At 53.0% G+C, this 17,862-nt stretch overlaps 8 protein-coding genes across 8 annotated transcripts; 4 read left to right on the top strand and 4 right to left on the bottom strand.

Moving 5' to 3' along the window:
* Nucleotides 1–28: 28 nt before the first annotated feature.
* On the bottom strand, nt 29–2,612 carry CC77DRAFT_1065106 (hypothetical protein; the record flags this gene model as incomplete). The annotated part of the gene is made up of 3 exons (XM_018528789.1): nt 29–1,149; nt 1,205–1,924; nt 2,000–2,612. 3 exons carry the CDS (start codon nt 2,610–2,612, stop codon nt 29–31), a joined length of 2,454 nt encoding a protein of 817 aa, XP_018382083.1.
* A 512-nt stretch (nt 2,613–3,124) lies between these two features.
* CC77DRAFT_943966 (hypothetical protein) lies at nt 3,125–3,628 on the bottom strand (the record flags this gene model as incomplete). The annotated part of the gene is made up of 1 exon (XM_018534936.1): nt 3,125–3,628. One exon carries the CDS (start codon nt 3,626–3,628, stop codon nt 3,125–3,127), a length of 504 nt encoding a protein of 167 aa, XP_018382082.1.
* Nucleotides 3,629–4,164: 536 nt separating this feature from the next.
* On the top strand, nt 4,165–5,689 carry CC77DRAFT_997212 (glycoside hydrolase; the record flags this gene model as incomplete). The annotated part of the gene is made up of 2 exons (XM_018536508.1): nt 4,165–4,315; nt 4,365–5,689. 2 exons carry the CDS (start codon nt 4,165–4,167, stop codon nt 5,687–5,689), a joined length of 1,476 nt encoding a protein of 491 aa, XP_018382081.1.
* A 235-nt stretch (nt 5,690–5,924) lies between these two features.
* On the bottom strand, nt 5,925–6,624 carry CC77DRAFT_1065103 (ribosomal protein S18; the record flags this gene model as incomplete). Its single annotated transcript, XM_018528788.1, has 2 exons — nt 5,925–6,472; nt 6,537–6,624. The coding sequence occupies 2 exons, from the start codon at nt 6,622–6,624 to the stop codon at nt 5,925–5,927; spliced, it is 636 nt and encodes a 211-aa protein (XP_018382080.1).
* Nucleotides 6,625–6,767: 143 nt separating this feature from the next.
* Nucleotides 6,768–9,813, top strand: CC77DRAFT_971138 (hypothetical protein). The gene is made up of 2 exons (XM_018535828.1): nt 6,768–9,225; nt 9,344–9,813. The coding sequence occupies exons 1-2, from the start codon at nt 6,941–6,943 to the stop codon at nt 9,516–9,518; spliced, it is 2,460 nt and encodes an 819-aa protein (XP_018382079.1). The 5' UTR covers nt 6,768–6,940; the 3' UTR covers nt 9,519–9,813.
* Nucleotides 9,814–12,702: 2,889 nt separating this feature from the next.
* Nucleotides 12,703–14,020, top strand: CC77DRAFT_1023996 (hypothetical protein). Its single transcript, XM_018525778.1, has one exon. It carries the CDS (start codon nt 12,713–12,715, stop codon nt 13,685–13,687), a length of 975 nt encoding a protein of 324 aa, XP_018382078.1. The 5' UTR covers nt 12,703–12,712; the 3' UTR covers nt 13,688–14,020.
* An 894-nt stretch (nt 14,021–14,914) lies between these two features.
* CC77DRAFT_894067 (hypothetical protein) lies at nt 14,915–15,643 on the top strand (the record flags this gene model as incomplete). Its single annotated transcript, XM_018533515.1, has 2 exons — nt 14,915–15,079; nt 15,131–15,643. Coding segments are annotated over 2 exons (678 nt in total), but the record flags the coding sequence as incomplete, so codon positions are not given.
* Nucleotides 15,644–16,045: 402 nt separating this feature from the next.
* CC77DRAFT_1023991 (MFS general substrate transporter) lies at nt 16,046–17,485 on the bottom strand. The gene is made up of 2 exons (XM_018525777.1): nt 16,296–17,485; nt 16,046–16,233 (listed from the first exon to the last, which is right to left on the bottom strand). Exons 1-2 carry the CDS (start codon nt 17,461–17,463, stop codon nt 16,148–16,150), a joined length of 1,254 nt encoding a protein of 417 aa, XP_018382076.1. The 5' UTR covers nt 17,464–17,485; the 3' UTR covers nt 16,046–16,147.
* Between the last annotated feature and the right edge of the window lie 377 nt (nt 17,486–17,862).

Genomic DNA, 17,862 nt, shown 5'->3' with positions numbered 1-17,862 from the left:
GGTAGACAAAACTCGAGTATCCCACCCACTACCCCACCAAATCCCCCAACTTCCCCGCCTCCCCAGCACCACCCCCAGCACCACCCGCAATCCCCACCTCCCTCTTAAACCTCGACAACCAATTCGGAAAATCCGCCGGCGTCTGATTCCACGGATCATCCCCATCATACATGATCCACCTCGCCTGATGCTGAATCTCCTCATCGCTCGGAACATGGCAATTCGGATTCTTGGGCGAGAGCGTCGACGCCGCCCACCGCCTCATATCGCTATCGAAGATGCGGTAAAAATTGGTGTCATCGGGTAGCAAAGAGCGCAAGCGACCATACATGTCTACCTGCGTGGCAGTAGTCGTCGTCGATTCGGTCAGCATGGGAGGAGGAGGCGTGTCTTCTGGGAAAGCGGGGAGGGAGGAGGTGAAGAAGTCGTGTGTCTGTTTGGAAGGACTTGCGGTGCCGAGAGCCGAGATTGAAGCTTCTTTGTAAGGAGAGTTTGGCCAGGAGAGGTCGAGTAATAACTGACTCGAGTCGGTTTCTGTTGGGAAATCGGTGGTGGTGACGGTATCGTAGATGGCAGCGCGTTGCTTGAAGGGCAAGATCCAGTTTGTGCCAGAGTAGATGCCTTTGACGATCCAGTTCGCAAACACGTCGGATGGTGTGCTAGACTCTTGTTCCATGCGTCGAATGATCTGGCATGCTTCGTTGTACAGTTGTACGTCGTCAAGACTCTCCCCCGCTGCAGTACGCTGGGTGACGAAGCCGCGGAGTTGCGCCTCCAAAGGGCATTGCTCGAATAAATGGTCTTTGGCATTTATCCGTAACGGAAAATGCCTGCTCTCGCGGGAGGATCGGACGGGCTGAAACCTTGCGCGTTCGGTCAACTCAGGAGAGGACATCATCAGGTCTCGAAGCCATGAAACCTCATTAAGACGATCTGGCATAACGGAAGTAGTCTCGGCCGCGAAGATGATGCGACAAGCTTCCAGCTGCATAGTATCGTTGTCCGGTAGGTGGCCATGCTTGTCGAAATAGCGCTGGATGAAGAACTCGGTCTCAACTTTGAGCAGCTCGTATGCGTTTGGCGGGGTACCCCAAGATGGATCGCTGCCTTTCATAGGAATAAGAGTACCTCTTTCCCAATCGATGAGATCTAGAGCGATGTCAGTTTGATAGAATCTCCAAAGACCAGCCGAGCAGTATCGTACCAGGAGGAATAGCGGTCTCGACTAATGGTACAACAGACGCGTCGAACCCCCAATCACCTTGCCAACTGGCCATTGTCACACCAGACTTGAAGTGATCAGCAATATGATCGGTTCTTTCCGACCATGTACTCATCGTGATGCCACAGAATCCGCATCTTGATCTGACGTCAGGTATAGGCAGCATCCAGCGGGCCATGGACCAATCCGAAAACTCGACGCCATGCACTAAGCGGAGGTGCTGGACTAGGTGGTCTTTGCGGTGAAATGTGCGCTCCTGGAGACTTCTCTCCTGACATGCCGAGTAGTGGTGCGCTTCAATATGTGCGTCATCCGGCCGAACCTCGCCGCAAAAGACACAACACTGCTCTCCGAGCGACTCCTTGGTAGTACGAGGGCCCTGAAGCGCGCAAATCCATCGCTCGAGTGGTAAATGGAGCGACTTTTCGTGACGCTGCCAGTCGTATTTGGTCTTGAAGACTTCCGTGCAGAAGGTGCATTGGTACGGCATGCTGATAGGTAGGGTGATCTCTGGTTCCAGACGTCGGCGTCGTGCGACCCTTTTCTTGCGTGGAGCACGACGAATTTTGAGAGAGTTTTGGGATCCCGATGAGCAATGGCCTGAAAATTCACTCGATTGCGATGTTCTTGCACTGCTTGCTGAGGACATGGCATATGGTGACTGCCATGGCTGATGGTATGCAAAACCTCCAGCATCTTCACCTGAGCACAGTTAGTAAAATATTCTCACTGAACCGAACAAAGCGCAGTGGTTGCAAGGTTGACAAGATGACTCACGTGAAGTGGAAGCCATGGCACGAGCGATATCGCCAACAGCCGCAGGTTCATGTTCTGGTGGCGACTCTACCCAGCGCTGCATCGGATCTTTGTGGTTCGATGCCATTTTGACAGCAGGTGTGCCAGGTCTCGGGATGATATCGATGGGAGAGGTGGGTGAGTTCTTTACTTGCGGCGAAGTCGGTCGAACGCTCTGCACTTTGCCGCGTCGACGGGCATTCGCAAACCAGTTCGTGAGCTGCGCCTTGTTCAATCCCGTACGATCCTGGAGGGCCAGCATCTCACTCTCAGTAGGGTAAGGGTGCTTTTGATGAACAGAAAGCCAATCTTTGAGCGTACGGATGACTTCTCTGGAGAAGCGGCTGCCGAGTTTGGGTCTGGAGATTGAAGCGCTTGGCGTAGGAAAGGGCGACGAAGATGCAGTAGAGTTGTTCGATAGATCCAAAAGCGACGAATCCATCATCCAATTTTCGTTATACTGACAGGATGCAGCGTTAGAAGCTGCCAGTGCTTCGGACAAACCGGCGAAAGTGCCATCGTCCAAGGTTTGATCTGAGCCGAACTGGTTATCCTGAAAGGCGAAGAAAGCATCCAGATCTGCTGCACTATCCATGTTGACGATTCCTTGAACTTCACGAGCATGAAGAGAGAGTTTGCGGGGTAGGAAGGTCGGTTTCCAGGGACACGCTAAGTTATTCTGATGCTAACGAAAGAAGGGATAGCGCACATGTCAACTACGCCTTACGCTAGGTTCGTTGGAAAACTCCGACCCAAAATATACTTGCTCCGCGCTCGTGTTCATGCTAGCAGTTAATCGTTACAGACGCGAATGTCCACTCCTGGACGCTGTCCTTCCACGCGGTTACTATCTGAATGCATTGCTGAATCATACAAGGCGTAGCGGCCGTTGAAACCTTTGCTGCTTCTTGGAGAAGCAGAGTATCAAGAATGATGCAAGACAAAAATCCGTACATGCGCACGTCCATAGGGGCCAGATGTTGTTTGGTTACAGCGCGCAACTGTGACAGTCTTCCAAGTAGTTGAACATAAAGACTCCAGTTCACATCCGCCTACCCTTCACGGTCAGTACCCAACACTACTCATACAGGTCTATAAGAAACTCACTCATCCACTCCCCCCTTTCCTCAACCTCGCCCAAGGGTCTTCAACAAAGCTGGGCAGGAAGTACGCTGTATCTCCATTCTCCGTCCTGACACCGTTGCGCAGCGAATTCAACTCTGTTCGAGAAATTGAAGGACCGCCAAAAGACACCATCTCCCCAGCAGATTGCTCGGCTGAAGCTGCCGGAGCTTGAGCACTTGCGGTCGGAGGCGCGTGTTCAGGAAGATTTTGGCCACGTGCTAGGAAGCTGGCAAGACCTGCATCTGCCGTTTGATTCTTCTTTTGTCTACCCAGCGTATTACTTTGGGCCTGCAGTTTCTCACTCTTGACATCTTCTGCACTCGCCACCTTTTTTGTTCTCACGCCCAGTGCAGTCGAGTTGGCACCGCTCGCGTCATTCGCATCGGGCTTGGCTTTGGGCGAGTGGTCGAATTTACGTTTCTTTGTACCGCCAAACGAAGCGAACCCCATAGCTGCTGCTATCTCGTCGTTTTCCTCGTCGTCCATATCCATGTTGGCGGATTAGTGGTGTGCCTGTTGAGCTGGGCCGCGACCAAGATCGCGATGAAGAAGCTTGCCTCGCTGAGCTACCGAGACGCGTACGTGCACGGACTGCTCCCTAACATGTCTGCATCGGCACTCGGAGCTTGGCAATTGCTACCTGCACGAACCCCAGCCGCATCCGCATTTCTCGTCCCACTATCCCCAAGCCATCACGGAGACCCACACTCCGAGACTACAACGGGGATCCACGCACCGGAAGCAGTATCCCTACCTTCACTACGTATGTTTACATATTTCCGGAAAAACTTACCTATAGACCTCGTTCCAGCAGAGAGCGATGATCTCCACTCCAATGGAGAAGGTCGCATCGTCGGGGCGTTCTTCCTCCGCACATGATGTCAACCGCAGGCGATATTCACGGGTACTGGCATAGTCGGACCGGAGCCTCGGGTTGCGCGGATGGGCATATAAGCTTCGATGTAATCCTTTGTCGTATGCTTGTGTCCAAGCCACATTCTTAGCATCTTTGGGTTCTCGAGATGAAAGCAGCTCTTCAGGTGTTGTTCGCCTCGCTGGCTGCGGGCTCTGTGCTTCCGAGAGGAGGTAATGACAGTGCAATTCCAGACGACGACTTTGTCTATGTGGATGGACTGCGATTGTATAATAGCGATGGATTATACTATCTTACTGGTAAAATCGTCTTCAGGTCTCTTGATGCCACAGGCTGACCATGATCAAGGTATCAACTACTGGGCTTGTATGAATCTCGCCGCAGGTCCATCCGCAGGCGGCAACTACTCGCGCCTAGTCACAGAGCTCGACCAAATGGCATCGAAAGGCATAAACCACCTGCGTATTATGGCCGCATCAGAAGGCGCTCCAACCCCACAGCCTTTTAGAATGAACCCGCCGCTCATGTCCGCCCCGGGCCAATATAACGAAGACGTCTTCACAGGCCTCGACATCTGCCTGGCGGAGATGTCAAAACGCGGTATGCGCGCCACCATGACGTTGAACAACGAATGGCAATGGAGCGGCGGCTTTGCCCAATACGTCTCCTGGGCCAACAACAACACGGCGATTCCCTACCCAGAGTCCTGGAACCTAACCGCACCACCGCAGCGCGAAACACCCGGGACGGGATGGGGAAACTACACCGAAGAAGGCGTGGACGCGGCTCCATACAGTAACTTTACGCGCTTCGCCAACTTGATCTACAACAACACGCAAGCCGAGACGTGGTACAAAGACCACATCAAAACCGTCATGAGCCGACGCAACACCATTACTGGGCGTTTATATACCGAAGATCCAACCATCATGACCTGGCAACTCGCCAACGAACCCCAGCCGAGTGATGAACTGGGGTACACAGGCCCATACAACATCTTCCTGGAGCCGAATCCCGACGACCTGCTCTTCCCCTGGGTCGACCGCATATCAGCCTACATCCGGTCTCTAGGCCCCAAGCAGCTCATCAGCGTGGGTCTCGAAGCCAAGCAAGGCGAATACTACTTCAAGCGGGTGAACAACTTTTCCACCGTCGACTACGCCACGACGCACTGCTGGGTGCAGAACTGGGGCGTGTACGACATGTACAACGCCACCGACGCCAATCTCGTCGCTGCACAAGATTTTGCGCGTGACTTTATGAAGAATTCGAGCCAGTGGGCCAAGGACATTGGCAAACCGGTTTTCCTTGAGGAATTCGGCATGGCGAGGGATAATTGGGAGAATGAGGATAAAGAGTATCCGTATCTGTCGACGGCTTCGACGACGCATAAAGATGCTTACTTTACTACCATTATTGGCGCCGTCATGGACGAATTTCGTAATGGCGGCGCGTACATTGGTACCTCGCCCTGGGCTTACGGCGGTATCTGGAGACCCGAGACGCAGCTTGCGAATGAGTTTGGTATGGTGTGGGCGGGCGACCCACCGCATGAGAGTCCCGGGTGGTATGATTTGTACGATGACGATCATGCTATGGAGATTGTGAGTGCGCAGCAGAAGATGATCAAGATGTGGATTGAGAAGCAAGGCAAGAACCAGACGGGTTATTAGCTAGATTAGCAAGTAAAGAAGAATTAATTCCTCTTGCCAAAGTATCAGGTCCTATCGATTGGACCGAGGAAGTGGACGTCTCCCTCGTCTCTGGCGCATATCGTCTCCTTTTCAAGCCCGAAGAGATCATGTTCTTCGTAACGCACGTGGTACCACAACTCTGATGAACGATATACTGCGATGCTGCCATGTATACCTATGAGATTTCCTTTGTTATCATACATCAACCCCTCTCTTACAAGAACCTGGTTGGCGAACTCTTCTTCAACACCAACGGATGCCTATGCACACTAGGCATAAGCCCCAGCCCAACCGCCCTCCGTATCGCCTTGGCAATCTTCCTCTGATTCTTAGGCCGTAAGCCCGTATCCTTTGAATGCTTTATTCGGCCCATCTCCGTCATGTACTCGGACATCATGGTAAAATTCTTGTACTCCAGGACGGGATTGATGCCCAGTACATCAAAGGCATCTTGCTGCGGCTTCTTGCGCCCGTACTTCCACTTCTTCTGCTCGGTCCCGCTGAGGTCGTGCGGCGAGTACACGTCGCCGGGCTGCCATTTGCGGTATATCTGGCGCTGGTACTGGGCTATGCGTTCGGATTCGGCGAGCTCGCGCGAGGGCGTGGTGCTGTCGAGACCGGCGCCGCGGGCGAAGCGCGACAAGGCGGAGGTGGGAGGGGGCGTGGACGGGGACTTGGATGGGGAACTCGGAGGGAATGGGGCACCGGTGTTGGAAGGGTGGCGGCCGGCGGTGGAGGTTTTGAGGATGTCGAGGACGTCTTCTGTGGGTGGTGTTAGATTCATGTCTGTGTGTGTGTGTGTGGAATAGAGGGATTGTCGGCTCACCTTGCTTCTTCGAGGCCGAAGAGAAGTAGCGCATGCAGGTTCTGCCTGGCGAGGGTAGGGGCCGAAGTGGTAATCGCATCACGGACATGTTGGCAGGTGGTGTGTCGCCTTTGCCGTCGTCGTGGTGACTTTTCGGGATGCGATGCGGAGCGGCCTCGGTGGTCGGAGGTTGGACTTTCTTAGCGCCATATGATTTCACGGCAGAGAAGAGCTTCCCGCAATGCTCCCCTCATTCGCACCTTGACCCCCGCGCTCTACTTCCGTCTCGTCTTCTTCGTGTAAATACTATTCCTCCGCCTATGGATACCCTGTTCGTGTAGATACAATCTTTCTCGGTGCGCCAATTGCACCCAAACAACTACGTCACTACGCTTTTTGTCCACCACTTGGCCAACTTCGCCGCCATGCCCTCGCACCTGACCCGCGTCGTTTTCCGCAACATCATCGCCAACGAGCCGCTGCTATACCGAGGATGTCGCTACCGAGCCCTTCGACCCCGCGTAGTCACGCAGCACGGCGCCCGCTCGCTCCCACAAACCCAGCGGCGGACCTTCTTTGGAGATCTGTTCAAACAGCGTCGGAAGCTCAAGCCTGCAGAGGCTCCGCCTGGACTGAGTAAAATGGCCGAGGTGTCATATGCGCAGGCGAACTCCGTCAGGCCGCCGAAACCGAGCGAGGTCGCGGATGCAATCAAAGACTTCTTTGCGCAGAGAAAAGGCACCTTCGAGGACTGGCACGTAGCGAGCGCACATCAAGCCTTTCAATATCTGCTGGGAAACCCAAGAGAAGACGGGCAGCCGTGGTTGAGTAGGCAGGATCTTGAGAATGTCATGGAGAAACTGCTGGATACTTCAAAGCGGCCCGAAGTTTTGGGCAATGCGCACATTATGTTCGGCCGGCTTGTCGTCGATCAAATGGCCAAGTTGATGGAGCAGCAGTCGGACAAAGGGGCGGATGAGAAGAAGAAGAAAGTGGAACACATGGGCATCCCACTCGACATGTACACCAAGTGGAAACAGATCCAAGTGTTGTCTTTGTTCGGCGCGACTACCGAAGCGAGAGACATGGCGGTGGAAGCGTTCAAATACGACGCAACTGCAAGTTCTCGGATACGTCATACCATACTGGCTGCCTGGCACACCATACTTGGAGGAGTCACCCGCGAGGGCGATTTGAACGAGGTATCCAAGACTATTGATGCTTTCGAAGAAGCCTCGATTCCCTTGACTAAACCCGCTCAAAACAAACTTGTATCATTCTACGCTGAGCGTAGAGACCTGGACAAGGCCAAATACTGGTATGCCCAGCCTGTTTACACCAAACTCAACCAGGAGCCTACGCAGCCATTGGGCAGCACCAGCTCTGCACTGCTCAAGGCTTGTGCCGCAGAGGGCGATTTGACCTTTGGTCAGCAGGTAATCGCAACTATGCTCAAAGATGACATGCCATCCAAAGATTCATGGGACGCAATCTTTCTCTGGTCCGTCGCGATTGGCAAAGGCCCAGACGAAATCGCTCGCATGATGGATGTTCTAGTACGCCGGAATGACGAAGCACGGCGCAAGGACCCGACTACCCCCGTGATACGGCCAGACACTACAACTATCAATGCCTTGGTAGAGCATTGCATGTCGAAACAAGACCCGTACATGGCCGAGCGCTACATTGTCCTAGGAGAAAAGCGCGGGATCCACCCCGACGAGACCACCTATATGATGCAGATGCAATACCGCATCTCCGTTGGAGACCTCGATGGGGCTAGGGCTGCCTACTTCAACCTACAAGGCTTCTTTTCTGGCGACAAGCGCAGTGTTGCAGTCATCAACGAACTGATCCGCGTCCTCTGCGTATCGAAACAACATCACTTTGATGAGCTCATGGCCATGGTCGACGACCTCCACGAGCGCAAAGCCAACTTTGACCCAGAGACTGTCGCAGCACTTACCCTTCTTCATCTCCGGAGAGGGGAAATCCATGACGCCATGGACCTCCTCCAAGTGCACGCACACCAGTACTCCCCCGAACAGCGGACAACCATCCAGGACGCGCTTTGCGTCTTCATCCACGACGGCGAAACCAGCACAGCAGATGCCTGGGACGGATACCAAATCCTACGCAACGTCTTCCCCGAAACACCCCGAGAAGTCCGCATACCCATCATGAACGAGTTCTTCAGTCGCAACCGTTCCGACATGGCATGCCACGTCTTCTTCCACATGCGCAACCACGTTTCCCCAACGCACACGGCAACCCGCGACGTCTACATTGCAGCCTTCACCGGCTTCGCGCGCTGCCAGGACGCCGAGTCGCTCGAACTCGCGCACAACCAACTCAAACTCGACCTCAATGTCGAAATGGATACCCAGCTGCGCAACGCCCTCATGCTGGCGTATGCGGCGACGGGCGAGAACCGGAAAGCACTCGGCTTTTGGCGCGAGATTTGCGAGTCGAGAGAAGGGCCGAGTTATAATAGTCTGGCGATTGCGTTTAGAGCGACCGAGGGGACGCACGCTGGAGGTGAGCATGCGAGGGCGATTTGGAAGAGGTTGAGGGAGCAGGATGTTGAGATTGATAAGAGGATCTGGACGGCGTATTTGTGTGCTGTGGCGAGGAATCATAATCATGATGAGGCGTTGCAGTTGGTTGAGAGTGTGGAGGAGGATTGGGGGTGGAGACCGGATTTGGATATGTGAGTTTTTTTTTTCTTTTTTTTTTCTTTCTCCCCCCCCCCTTCTTCTCACCCAAATTGCGTTTTTCTTGGAATTCTTCAGAGGATAAGTTTTTTTGCTAACGAAAGACGAAATTAGTCTGGGTGGCTGGTTCAATTGCACGGCGAATATCGAGAGGCAGCGCAGGGTCGAGGAGTGGATTAAGATGAGGTATCCTGAGGTGTGGGCTGAGATGGAGGCCCTGGGCCATTGGGTCACTATGGATGGATTTGGCTATCGACAGTATAATATTAATCGGGATCTTGATCCGTAGAAGGGAGGCAATGTGTGGGGTTTGGTGGTCTGGGGAGGCGGAGGGGAGAATGGTGGACGTTTCTCTCTCTCTCTCTCTCTCTTTTCTCCTCTGCTGATTTCCCTGAGCCTTGTAGCGCAGAGGTGTTCTATATAGCATCTGGCATATCGCAGACGCAGGCTGTGTTTGAATATAGGAGGGAAAGGAGGGAAATCAGTTCGTCGTCCTTTCTTCCATTACTTTGGTGATGCTGGACGTCTCTTGTCGGTCGTGGGTCATCGCTGTAGCATGGTTGAATGGATGAGTCTCACTGACCATCACGCATTCTCTTCTCACTGCCCCTCTTACTTTTCACTCGCATCTTGTTTCTCCTACTGGTCGAAGCTCCGTTTGTCACTCACGTGGTAAGAGCGCGCCTGTCAATCGCCCTCTTTGGCCTCGCTGTCGCTCTATATCAATTCCCTCATTTTCCTCTCCTGCTCCTTTCTCTTCCACCTACTCTCTCTCCTCTACTTCTTTCCTCAACTTGGCTGTGAAAGCCACTACCAAGACTATTCGGTAGCCCTAGAGCTGCTACTATAGCCAACTCAGTCCACCGCTGTTTCGGTCGGTCTAGCGACTGATTGGACAACGTAGGTGACTTGCCCGTCCGCAATAAGCTACAGAACCATTAGGCAATTCCCGCAGTAGTGATCATGCGAGTTCATAATTTCCTCGCTGGTTTGCTCGGCCTCGTCGGCCTTGCCATCGCTGCGCCCACACCACAGTCCTCCGCCGTCCAGCTCTTCCCCGACGTCTCTCAACCCACGGTCGAGTCCAATCTCGTGCCTGGTGCGCCCCCTCAATGCAGTACCTTGGACCCCGAAAAATGGCTTCTTCATGTCTGCGGCAGCCACACCACTGGCATCACCAACCTTCTGGGTCTCAACTTACTGAACCATTGCACGGCCCTTAGTCTCAATGTTAAACATGAAGTCACTGCTATGTCTCAATCAGACGGTATCATCTGCTATTTCTACGATGGGAGTAACCACTGTAATAGCGAGTATATGATCGCGACCGTCAATCGCCATACCGACATCCCTGCCCCGTTCGGTAAGCGAGCTGAGTTTGTAATGTGCAGGGGAAAACAGATGGGAGATGTCGCTGAGATCGAGGCCAGAGGGGAGGATGAATCCTCCCCTGACCTTGACTCTTTCGTTCAGCCCGACGAAAGCCGAGCACTCGTTTCTCCAGTCTCCAATTGCATCACACCCGACTCCAGGAACCACTTTCTGAACATCTGCACCGAGGATTCCTACGGCAACGCCTTTCCAAACAGGTGGATAGATACGTGTGTGCAGCTTTCTCCAAATGTTGCGCATCATGTCACCATCATCGTCCAGAAGGCGGGATTGATGTGCAAGTTCTACGACGACAGCAACGGGTGCAGCGGCAATGTACGGTACATCACCCGGACCATTGATAAGCCCCATAGGTTTGAGCCACCCGCAGAGTTTGGGAATAACCTCAAGTACGCATTGTGTCGAAGGGGCGAGTGGAAGAGGGATGCTGGCGAGCTTGAGCTTGAGACCCACGACGAAGATGTGACTCTCGATACGACCATTGGTCAGTCCACCAGGACGGATACCAATGAAGTCACCACCTCGACCAAGACAAAGTATCTCCTTGCGAGGATCTCCAGTGACATTACCAGTATTGAGCTCAAGGAGAACTCCATGTACATTTGTACCAGGCTAAGCGATCGCGTCGGTCGTCGTGTCGCGCACACGACCCAGCATAACTTTGCTGCCTGTCAATTCTTCGCATCCAACTGCGATGGCGCTCCTCTCCTGACCCTCAAACCTAACATGTTCGGATACCTTGATCAGGCCATCTCATCGGAAGTTGGCAGCCAGATCACACACGTCAAGTGTGGAATCTATGGCTTTCCTAACATCAGTGCACGAGACGAGGATACATCCTCTGACGTCGCCATTCCCACTGCCTCCAAGGTAGATCTGCCACTCATCGCGAAGATCATCAGTAGCACTACTAGCATGGATATTGACGAGGGGCTTGCTAACCGTTGTAAAAAGCTCAACAACCACGTCGCTCACGACGTAAAATACACGTCTTTACGATACGACATCATCTGTGCCTTTTACGAGAACAACGGCTGCGGAGCTGGTCGCAAGCCTCTTGTCGTTATCAGGCCCAAGGACGCGGCTTACTCGGACGAACCGATGGCGTCGGACCTTGGCAAGAAGATGACACACGTCAAGTGTGGTATCTGGAACATGCCTGATGAGACGGAGATGCCTCACGGCTCTGTTGACATGTATGCGCGCGATAAAGATGCGTTCGCCACCGCCGCCGACATTATATACGCGACAGACCCAGATACTGCCGACGATTCTGCCGTCACCGACGTCGTGTACGCCACGCACATGTACGCAGACACTCAGGTCTCATCTATCGAGGAAAGCGCTCTGGATCAATGCTACCGGCTTCCCAACGAAACGATCAAGCAAGTCACTTGGATCGAGCAGCCGCAAGGCTACGTCTGCGACTACTACCAGCGCGACTGCCAAGATGGCAATGTTTTACGTACCCTTGATACTCGGGAGGCGAAGTGGTCGTACCCGACTGAGCCGGAGGTAGGCATGCAGATTGAATACGCAATGTGCAAGCACCCTTTTGACAAGCGCGATGGTCCTGTGATGAGCGAGGGCACGATTGTGAACTCGCCGTTGTCCGTTGTGGCTTCGTCGTTAGTCACTTTAGATTCGCGAGTTCCTAAGCTTCCTGCTCTTGAACGGGGTCAGCTTCGCACTGGTGAAGATATTCATAATAAACAGATCCGCGCGGTGGTCAACGCACTAAACGGTTGCGTCAATTTCCCGACACACCAGTACCCCAATTCAACTCGCACGCTCGACCAATCTGGTCTCACGATCTGCAAGTATTACGCTGAGGCCGAGTGTGCTGAACCTCTTATGCTCGATGCTCTCAATGACGAGGAGAAGGATTGGAAGATCCGCAGCGACTTTGCACAAAAGATCAATTCGGCAAAGTGTACCATCTTCGAATCTGTCGCGCCTGCGAGTATTCGGGCCCGTGTTCCTGAGCCTACTCTCGAATGGGGTCAGCTTCGTATCGGAGAGGATCTAGGCAATACACACATTCGCAAAGTGGTCAGCGCACTGAACGGCTGCGTCGACTTTCCTACACCCATGTACCCCGATTCGATCCACTTCCTTGAGCAGTCCGGTCGCTCTGAATGCTTATTCTACAGCAAGTCCGCGTGTCCTGATGCTCCCGTCTTCCATACCCTGAACTCAGAAGAGAAAGACTTGAAACAGCCTACCGAACTTGCGCAGCAGATCAGCTCAGCACAGTGTACCATCTTGGAGTCAATCGACATTCCACCCGCGAGCATTAAGACCCGCAGCGAACTTCTCCCCCGAGTCAAAGCAAATGACATCCAAGTGACCGTTGGCCACTCAGTCTCAGCACTGAGTACCTCATCCCTCAAAGTCGCCGACCTGTATATTTGTAACGAGGCCAGTCTTGACCCAGCACACTGCACCGTTCTACACACTCTCAACGAATGTGTAGCCTTCCCAGGACCTTTTGCCTACCAAGCCAAGGTCATCACGCAAGCCAAGGGCTCACTCTGCAAATACTACACCAAGCCAGGCTGCATGGACGGCGACTTATACTTTAGCTACATGTCGAACCCAACCCAAGATGCACGGTTTAGTGGATGGGGTGTAGAGAAGCTAGCTGGAGTATGGTGTGGCGGCACCGGTGCCACCTCGACAGCCGACGTCAGCGCAGTCAACACACACGCCTCCATCGATTCCTCCACCGTCGTTCCCTCCAACCTGGCGAAGCGCGGTAACCCCTTCTATCACTGGTCCACCTCCCCTGGCTCCACATCCATCTGCCGCCAACGCAACTTCGCCTTCTGCACCAACAACGCCGTCAACGCGCTGCACCAATGCGTCAGCTTTGCTCCTGCAGATCAGGGCCCGGCGTCCATGATCCAGTATGCTGGGGTGTATTGTAAATGGTATGCTGATTCTGGATGCGCGAGTGGGGAGCATAAGGCGTACGATTTCCTTGATTCGCGCAAGGGGGATGCTTATGCGGATGGACTTTCTAGGCTTTATCGGAGCGTCAAGTGTGAAAAGGATGCATGGTAGACGGGCATCGAGGGCTTCTGAGAGACTTTTGGGGGTGGTTTGGTTACTATATGAATGAGGGTTAGTTGAATGGGCTCGTCATTTCATCGTGCTCTGGTGGACGACATGGTGGCTTCTCTAACTTCTTTGGGTACACAATGAATCTCTTAACAAGGAACGGATTGAATGTGCTCTATCATTCCTGTTGTGAGGATCAAGTCGCCTACGCACTATTTGTTCTCCTCACTGCTCTTTCATGATGTTGGAAGGCTTGAGGGTGAATTAGTGGGTGAGAGAGTCAAAGGAGAGTCGTGAGTGAAAAGCGGAAGGGAGAAGGAAGGAAAGCTGTAGCAGTAAAAACACATGGAAGCCAAACATGACGAGAGATACCACGCTGCTGGTAGTATCTGTGCGTATCGTAGAGCTACCAGTCTTCGTACAAGACATTCCTCAACCCCGCTATAAGTCCGCAAGACAGTGACGTCACCACTCACGCTCTCCTAAGCAATCCTTGTGTATTGGGGCTGCATCGATGATAACATACTATCAACAATAAACCATCTGGTAGTGCAGGATTTGGCGCTAGCCTACGCATCGCCAGGCTGTAGTCTGAGGTCAAGCCCTAATCATTCGGCACATTCGCTTCCTTCACATAGTACCCTGTCGTTCCTACATATGAAACACTTGACTTGAAACAATGATAACGCTTCAATGTCATCACAAACCCTACTAATCATGCATGTACCGGTATGCGCGGGATCGACGCGGGTGTGCGCATCAACACGGTCCTCATCCCTGCAAAGCTGACCGGAACCGGGACGATCTTTTCATCACCGCATGATTGCCTAGGCATGTCATCTCTACCTGCATGGCTATCCACACGTATGACCACTATTAACCCATCACAGGCGCTCTAGTGATCACCAAGGTAATATCATCGCTATCAACGGGTGGAGTTGAGATCCAAGAAGGCCGTGGTAGTGACTCCTCTTCCGCTCTAGGCGACAGTGAATAGCGCAAACACTTATCACGACCAGAACAACATCTTGACAAATTTCCAGGGTTGTTCTTTTCTCGTGATCTTCACAATCACACTCTATCAATCTCAGTACTGATTTTATCCAACAGTCGATTCTGCTCCAACTTGCGCTAAATATGGAGCCGACAACTCAAACACATGGGGACGTCAAAACCGTCCCTACCACACCACATGTCAAAGCGACTCAGACCATCGATGCAGAGCATACGCCGCCGACGCCTTCCAAGCCAAAAACAAAGGAAATCACACCCATACTGAATTACGAAACAGCAGATTTCACAGTCATCTGCGAGGGCCAGCGATTCGCAACGCATAAAAACGTTCTCGAAGCCTCGTCACCATACTTTGCGCGCATGTTTCGTTTCCACGGCAGCGTACATATGATCAACCGAATCGACGGCTGAACAATGCTAACCCAATCTCAGGAGAGCAGCGATAAGGAAGTAGAGATTCCCGACGTCGACGCCATCACCATGAAGCACGTCCTTGACTTTATGTATACATCAACCTACCAGTTTCCCGAAGGCACACCAATACCATCGACAGACTACTGCAACCACAGCACCTTCGCTCTCTTGCACGGTCCTGATAAAGGCTCGCAGATCTTCAAGCGCAAATGTCCTTGTGCTGGCAAGTCGCTGTCCGCTTCTCATCTTCTCCTTCATGTGCATGTCTACACCGTCGCCGATTACTTCGACATGGACGATCTGAAAATCTATGCACGACAGGGGGTGGTAGACGTTCTGCATGTGTATTGGCAGTACAAGGGCTTGGATCTAGCTGATGCGTTGGAAGAGGCTTTCACATCTACGCCGGACGACGACACAGGAATTAGAGATGTGCTGGTAGATGCGATGAAGGAGCATCCAGGACTGGTAGTTGATGAGGGTGATGTGGAGGGTTGGTTGGAGGAGCATCCTGAGGTGCGTGAGAGGGTCAACTGGGATGACTACATGAAACCGCTCAAGCGGGGGGAGAAAACGTAGACGAGAAGGCAGCTGAATCCGCGTGGGCGACGCGTCGAACGCGTTTCGGGATTAGCGTTCCATCACCTGACTGATGACGGAATGATTTTCATGCAGATCTCCACCAACCAGATATCCACATTGCGAGTTTCTCTTTCTCGTTTATACCCCGTCAACTTTCCGCGCTCTTCGCAAGTGAGAAGATTGGACATAAGTTTGGTCTCGAGGATTGAACGCGATAGGATGGCTTATCCAATCCATGAATCTCCGTGTCGTTGACGACTGGTCAGGTCATTTCAGTCGTTACATCACGCAAGGCTAACAACATCACCAGATTACGAACCGGGGCCTGGTTCAAGATACCTTGGCGCAGTTTGACGGCGGACGAATTAATAATATCATTGCACACGCATTGTGTCCTTATTCATACGACTCACTGACCATCATGTCAAAGAGCGCCAGCTAGCGTTGCTCTGGCTACACAACTTCTCTCTGCGAACTATGCATCGCACTCTTCTCACCAAGATCCTCTTGTAGCTTGTCCTCTGGCGCAAACTCAAATACTGAGAAAACAAGTTAGTCACGGAGAAACTAAGTCGGTGAGAAAAAGGACACAGAAACTTACAGTCGACGGTAGCAGTGCGGAACTTGCGGGCGGGCGTCTTCTTCTTGAAGAGGTAGTCGATTTCGGCAAAGGACCGATCCTTGGTCTCGGGAAGGAAGAAGAAGATCCAGATCACCCAGAGCAAGCAAAAGCCAAAGTAGAACATGCCAGTCTTCGCGCCCCAATTCCATGCGGTGGGATCGTTGTTGAGCATGCGGGGGTTGAGCTGCTGCACAGCAATCTGGCCACAGACGTAGAGGGAACGACCGATGACGATGGTCTGAGCACGAACACGGGACGCGGACATTTCACCCACGATGACATAGGTAGTCGGGCCGAGAGAGATTTTGAAAGCGATTTGGACGAAGATGAGGAAAACGGCGACGGGGATGGCGACGTCCGTGGCGGAATCCACGGCGAAACCCATGATGCCAACGATAAGCATGCAGAGGCCGATGGATGCAGAACCGTAGAGGTAGAAGGTACGGCGGCCAACCCGGCCCATTGCCCAGATAGCGATTGCGGTGGCGAAGATGTTGACTGACTGGATACCCATTGTGTAGCTGAAGGCGTTGGTGGCGCTCATACCGATAGCGCGAAGCATCTGTGCCGCATAGTTGGTGATGGACTGGCCATTGAAAATCTGGATGATCCAGGCCATGGAGACAATAAGAGTACGGCGCTTGTTCTCGCCCCGGAAACAGTCAGCATAGCTAGCGTTCTCGGCCTCCATCCTTTCCATTTCGTTGGTGTGCTTCATAAGGGCAAGAGTCTCGCGCATCGATTGCTCGGTGTAGTGTCCTGGGCGGGCCAGACGGCGCAGGCTCTTCTCGCATTCTTCAATCTTGCCACGGCGAATCAGGTACCATGGTGACTCGGGGGCGAACCATGCGACAAGGAAAAGAGGTGGGATCCACATCCACTGGAGACCGTAGGGGATCTTCCAGCCGGCGTCGCTTTCAATGGTGATGGTACCTTTGAGCACACCTGCGGCCAAGAACGAGCCAGCACCCCAGCACATGGATACCCAGGCTGTAAGGTAGCCACGCATGGCGGTGGGAGCAATTTCAGCAGCGTAGGCGGTGGTAAGGGTTTGGAAGATACCCCATGGGATACCGCACAAGATATTACCGACGAGAAGCATTTCTACACTTGTCGAGAAAAAGAGAATGAAAATGGTGGCTGCCATGAGGACCATCGCACCCTAAAGGAGAAGATGATTAGCGGGTTTCCAGTTATCGTGTCAAGAGGAGACCTACCAAGTACACCCTGCGAGAACCGTAGCGAGACTGTAAATAACCATTGACCAGGAGACCGAGGATGGATCCAACGTTGTTACCGGCGCCGATGATCGTTTGCCATTGTGTCGAGACAACCAGGTCGCCGTCGGCGTTGTAAGTGTTACCGAACCTCCGCTGGTAGGCGGGATGGGCAAAGAAGTTGTTGATGAGACCGACATCCATCCCCTCCATGACCAGAGCCATCGATAAAAGACAGGAATAGATGGCGGCAGGCCGGTAGCGCTTGAAAAGCTCCCCACGTGGCAGCTGAGTTTCTGCCTCAGAGGCGGCGGCCGCAGCCTCGACGA

Source organism: Alternaria alternata (assembly GCF_001642055.1).
Source record: "Alternaria alternata strain SRC1lrK2f unplaced genomic scaffold CC77scaffold_21, whole genome shotgun sequence".
NCBI lineage: Eukaryota > Fungi > Ascomycota > Dothideomycetes > Pleosporales > Pleosporaceae > Alternaria > Alternaria alternata.
Note: the sequence above shows the minus strand (reverse complement) of the source record. Positions and strands in the feature narration are given on the sequence as shown.

Coding starts and splice junctions, on each gene's coding strand:
- CC77DRAFT_1023991 (XM_018525777.1), bottom strand. CDS start 17,463: ATGGCAGCCACCATTTTCATTCTCTTTTTCTCGACAAGTGTAGAAATG. Junction 16,234..16,295: donor CCGCACTGCTACCGTCGACT/GTAAGTTTCTGT, acceptor TTGTTTTCTCAG/TATTTGAGTTTGCGCCAGAG.
- CC77DRAFT_971138 (XM_018535828.1), top strand. CDS start 6,941: ATGCCCTCGCACCTGACCCGCGTCGTTTTCCGCAACATCATCGCCAAC. Junction 9,226..9,343: donor TGGAGACCGGATTTGGATAT/GTGAGTTTTTTT, acceptor AGACGAAATTAG/TCTGGGTGGCTGGTTCAATT.
- CC77DRAFT_1023996 (XM_018525778.1), top strand. CDS start 12,713: ATGTACCCCGATTCGATCCACTTCCTTGAGCAGTCCGGTCGCTCTGAA.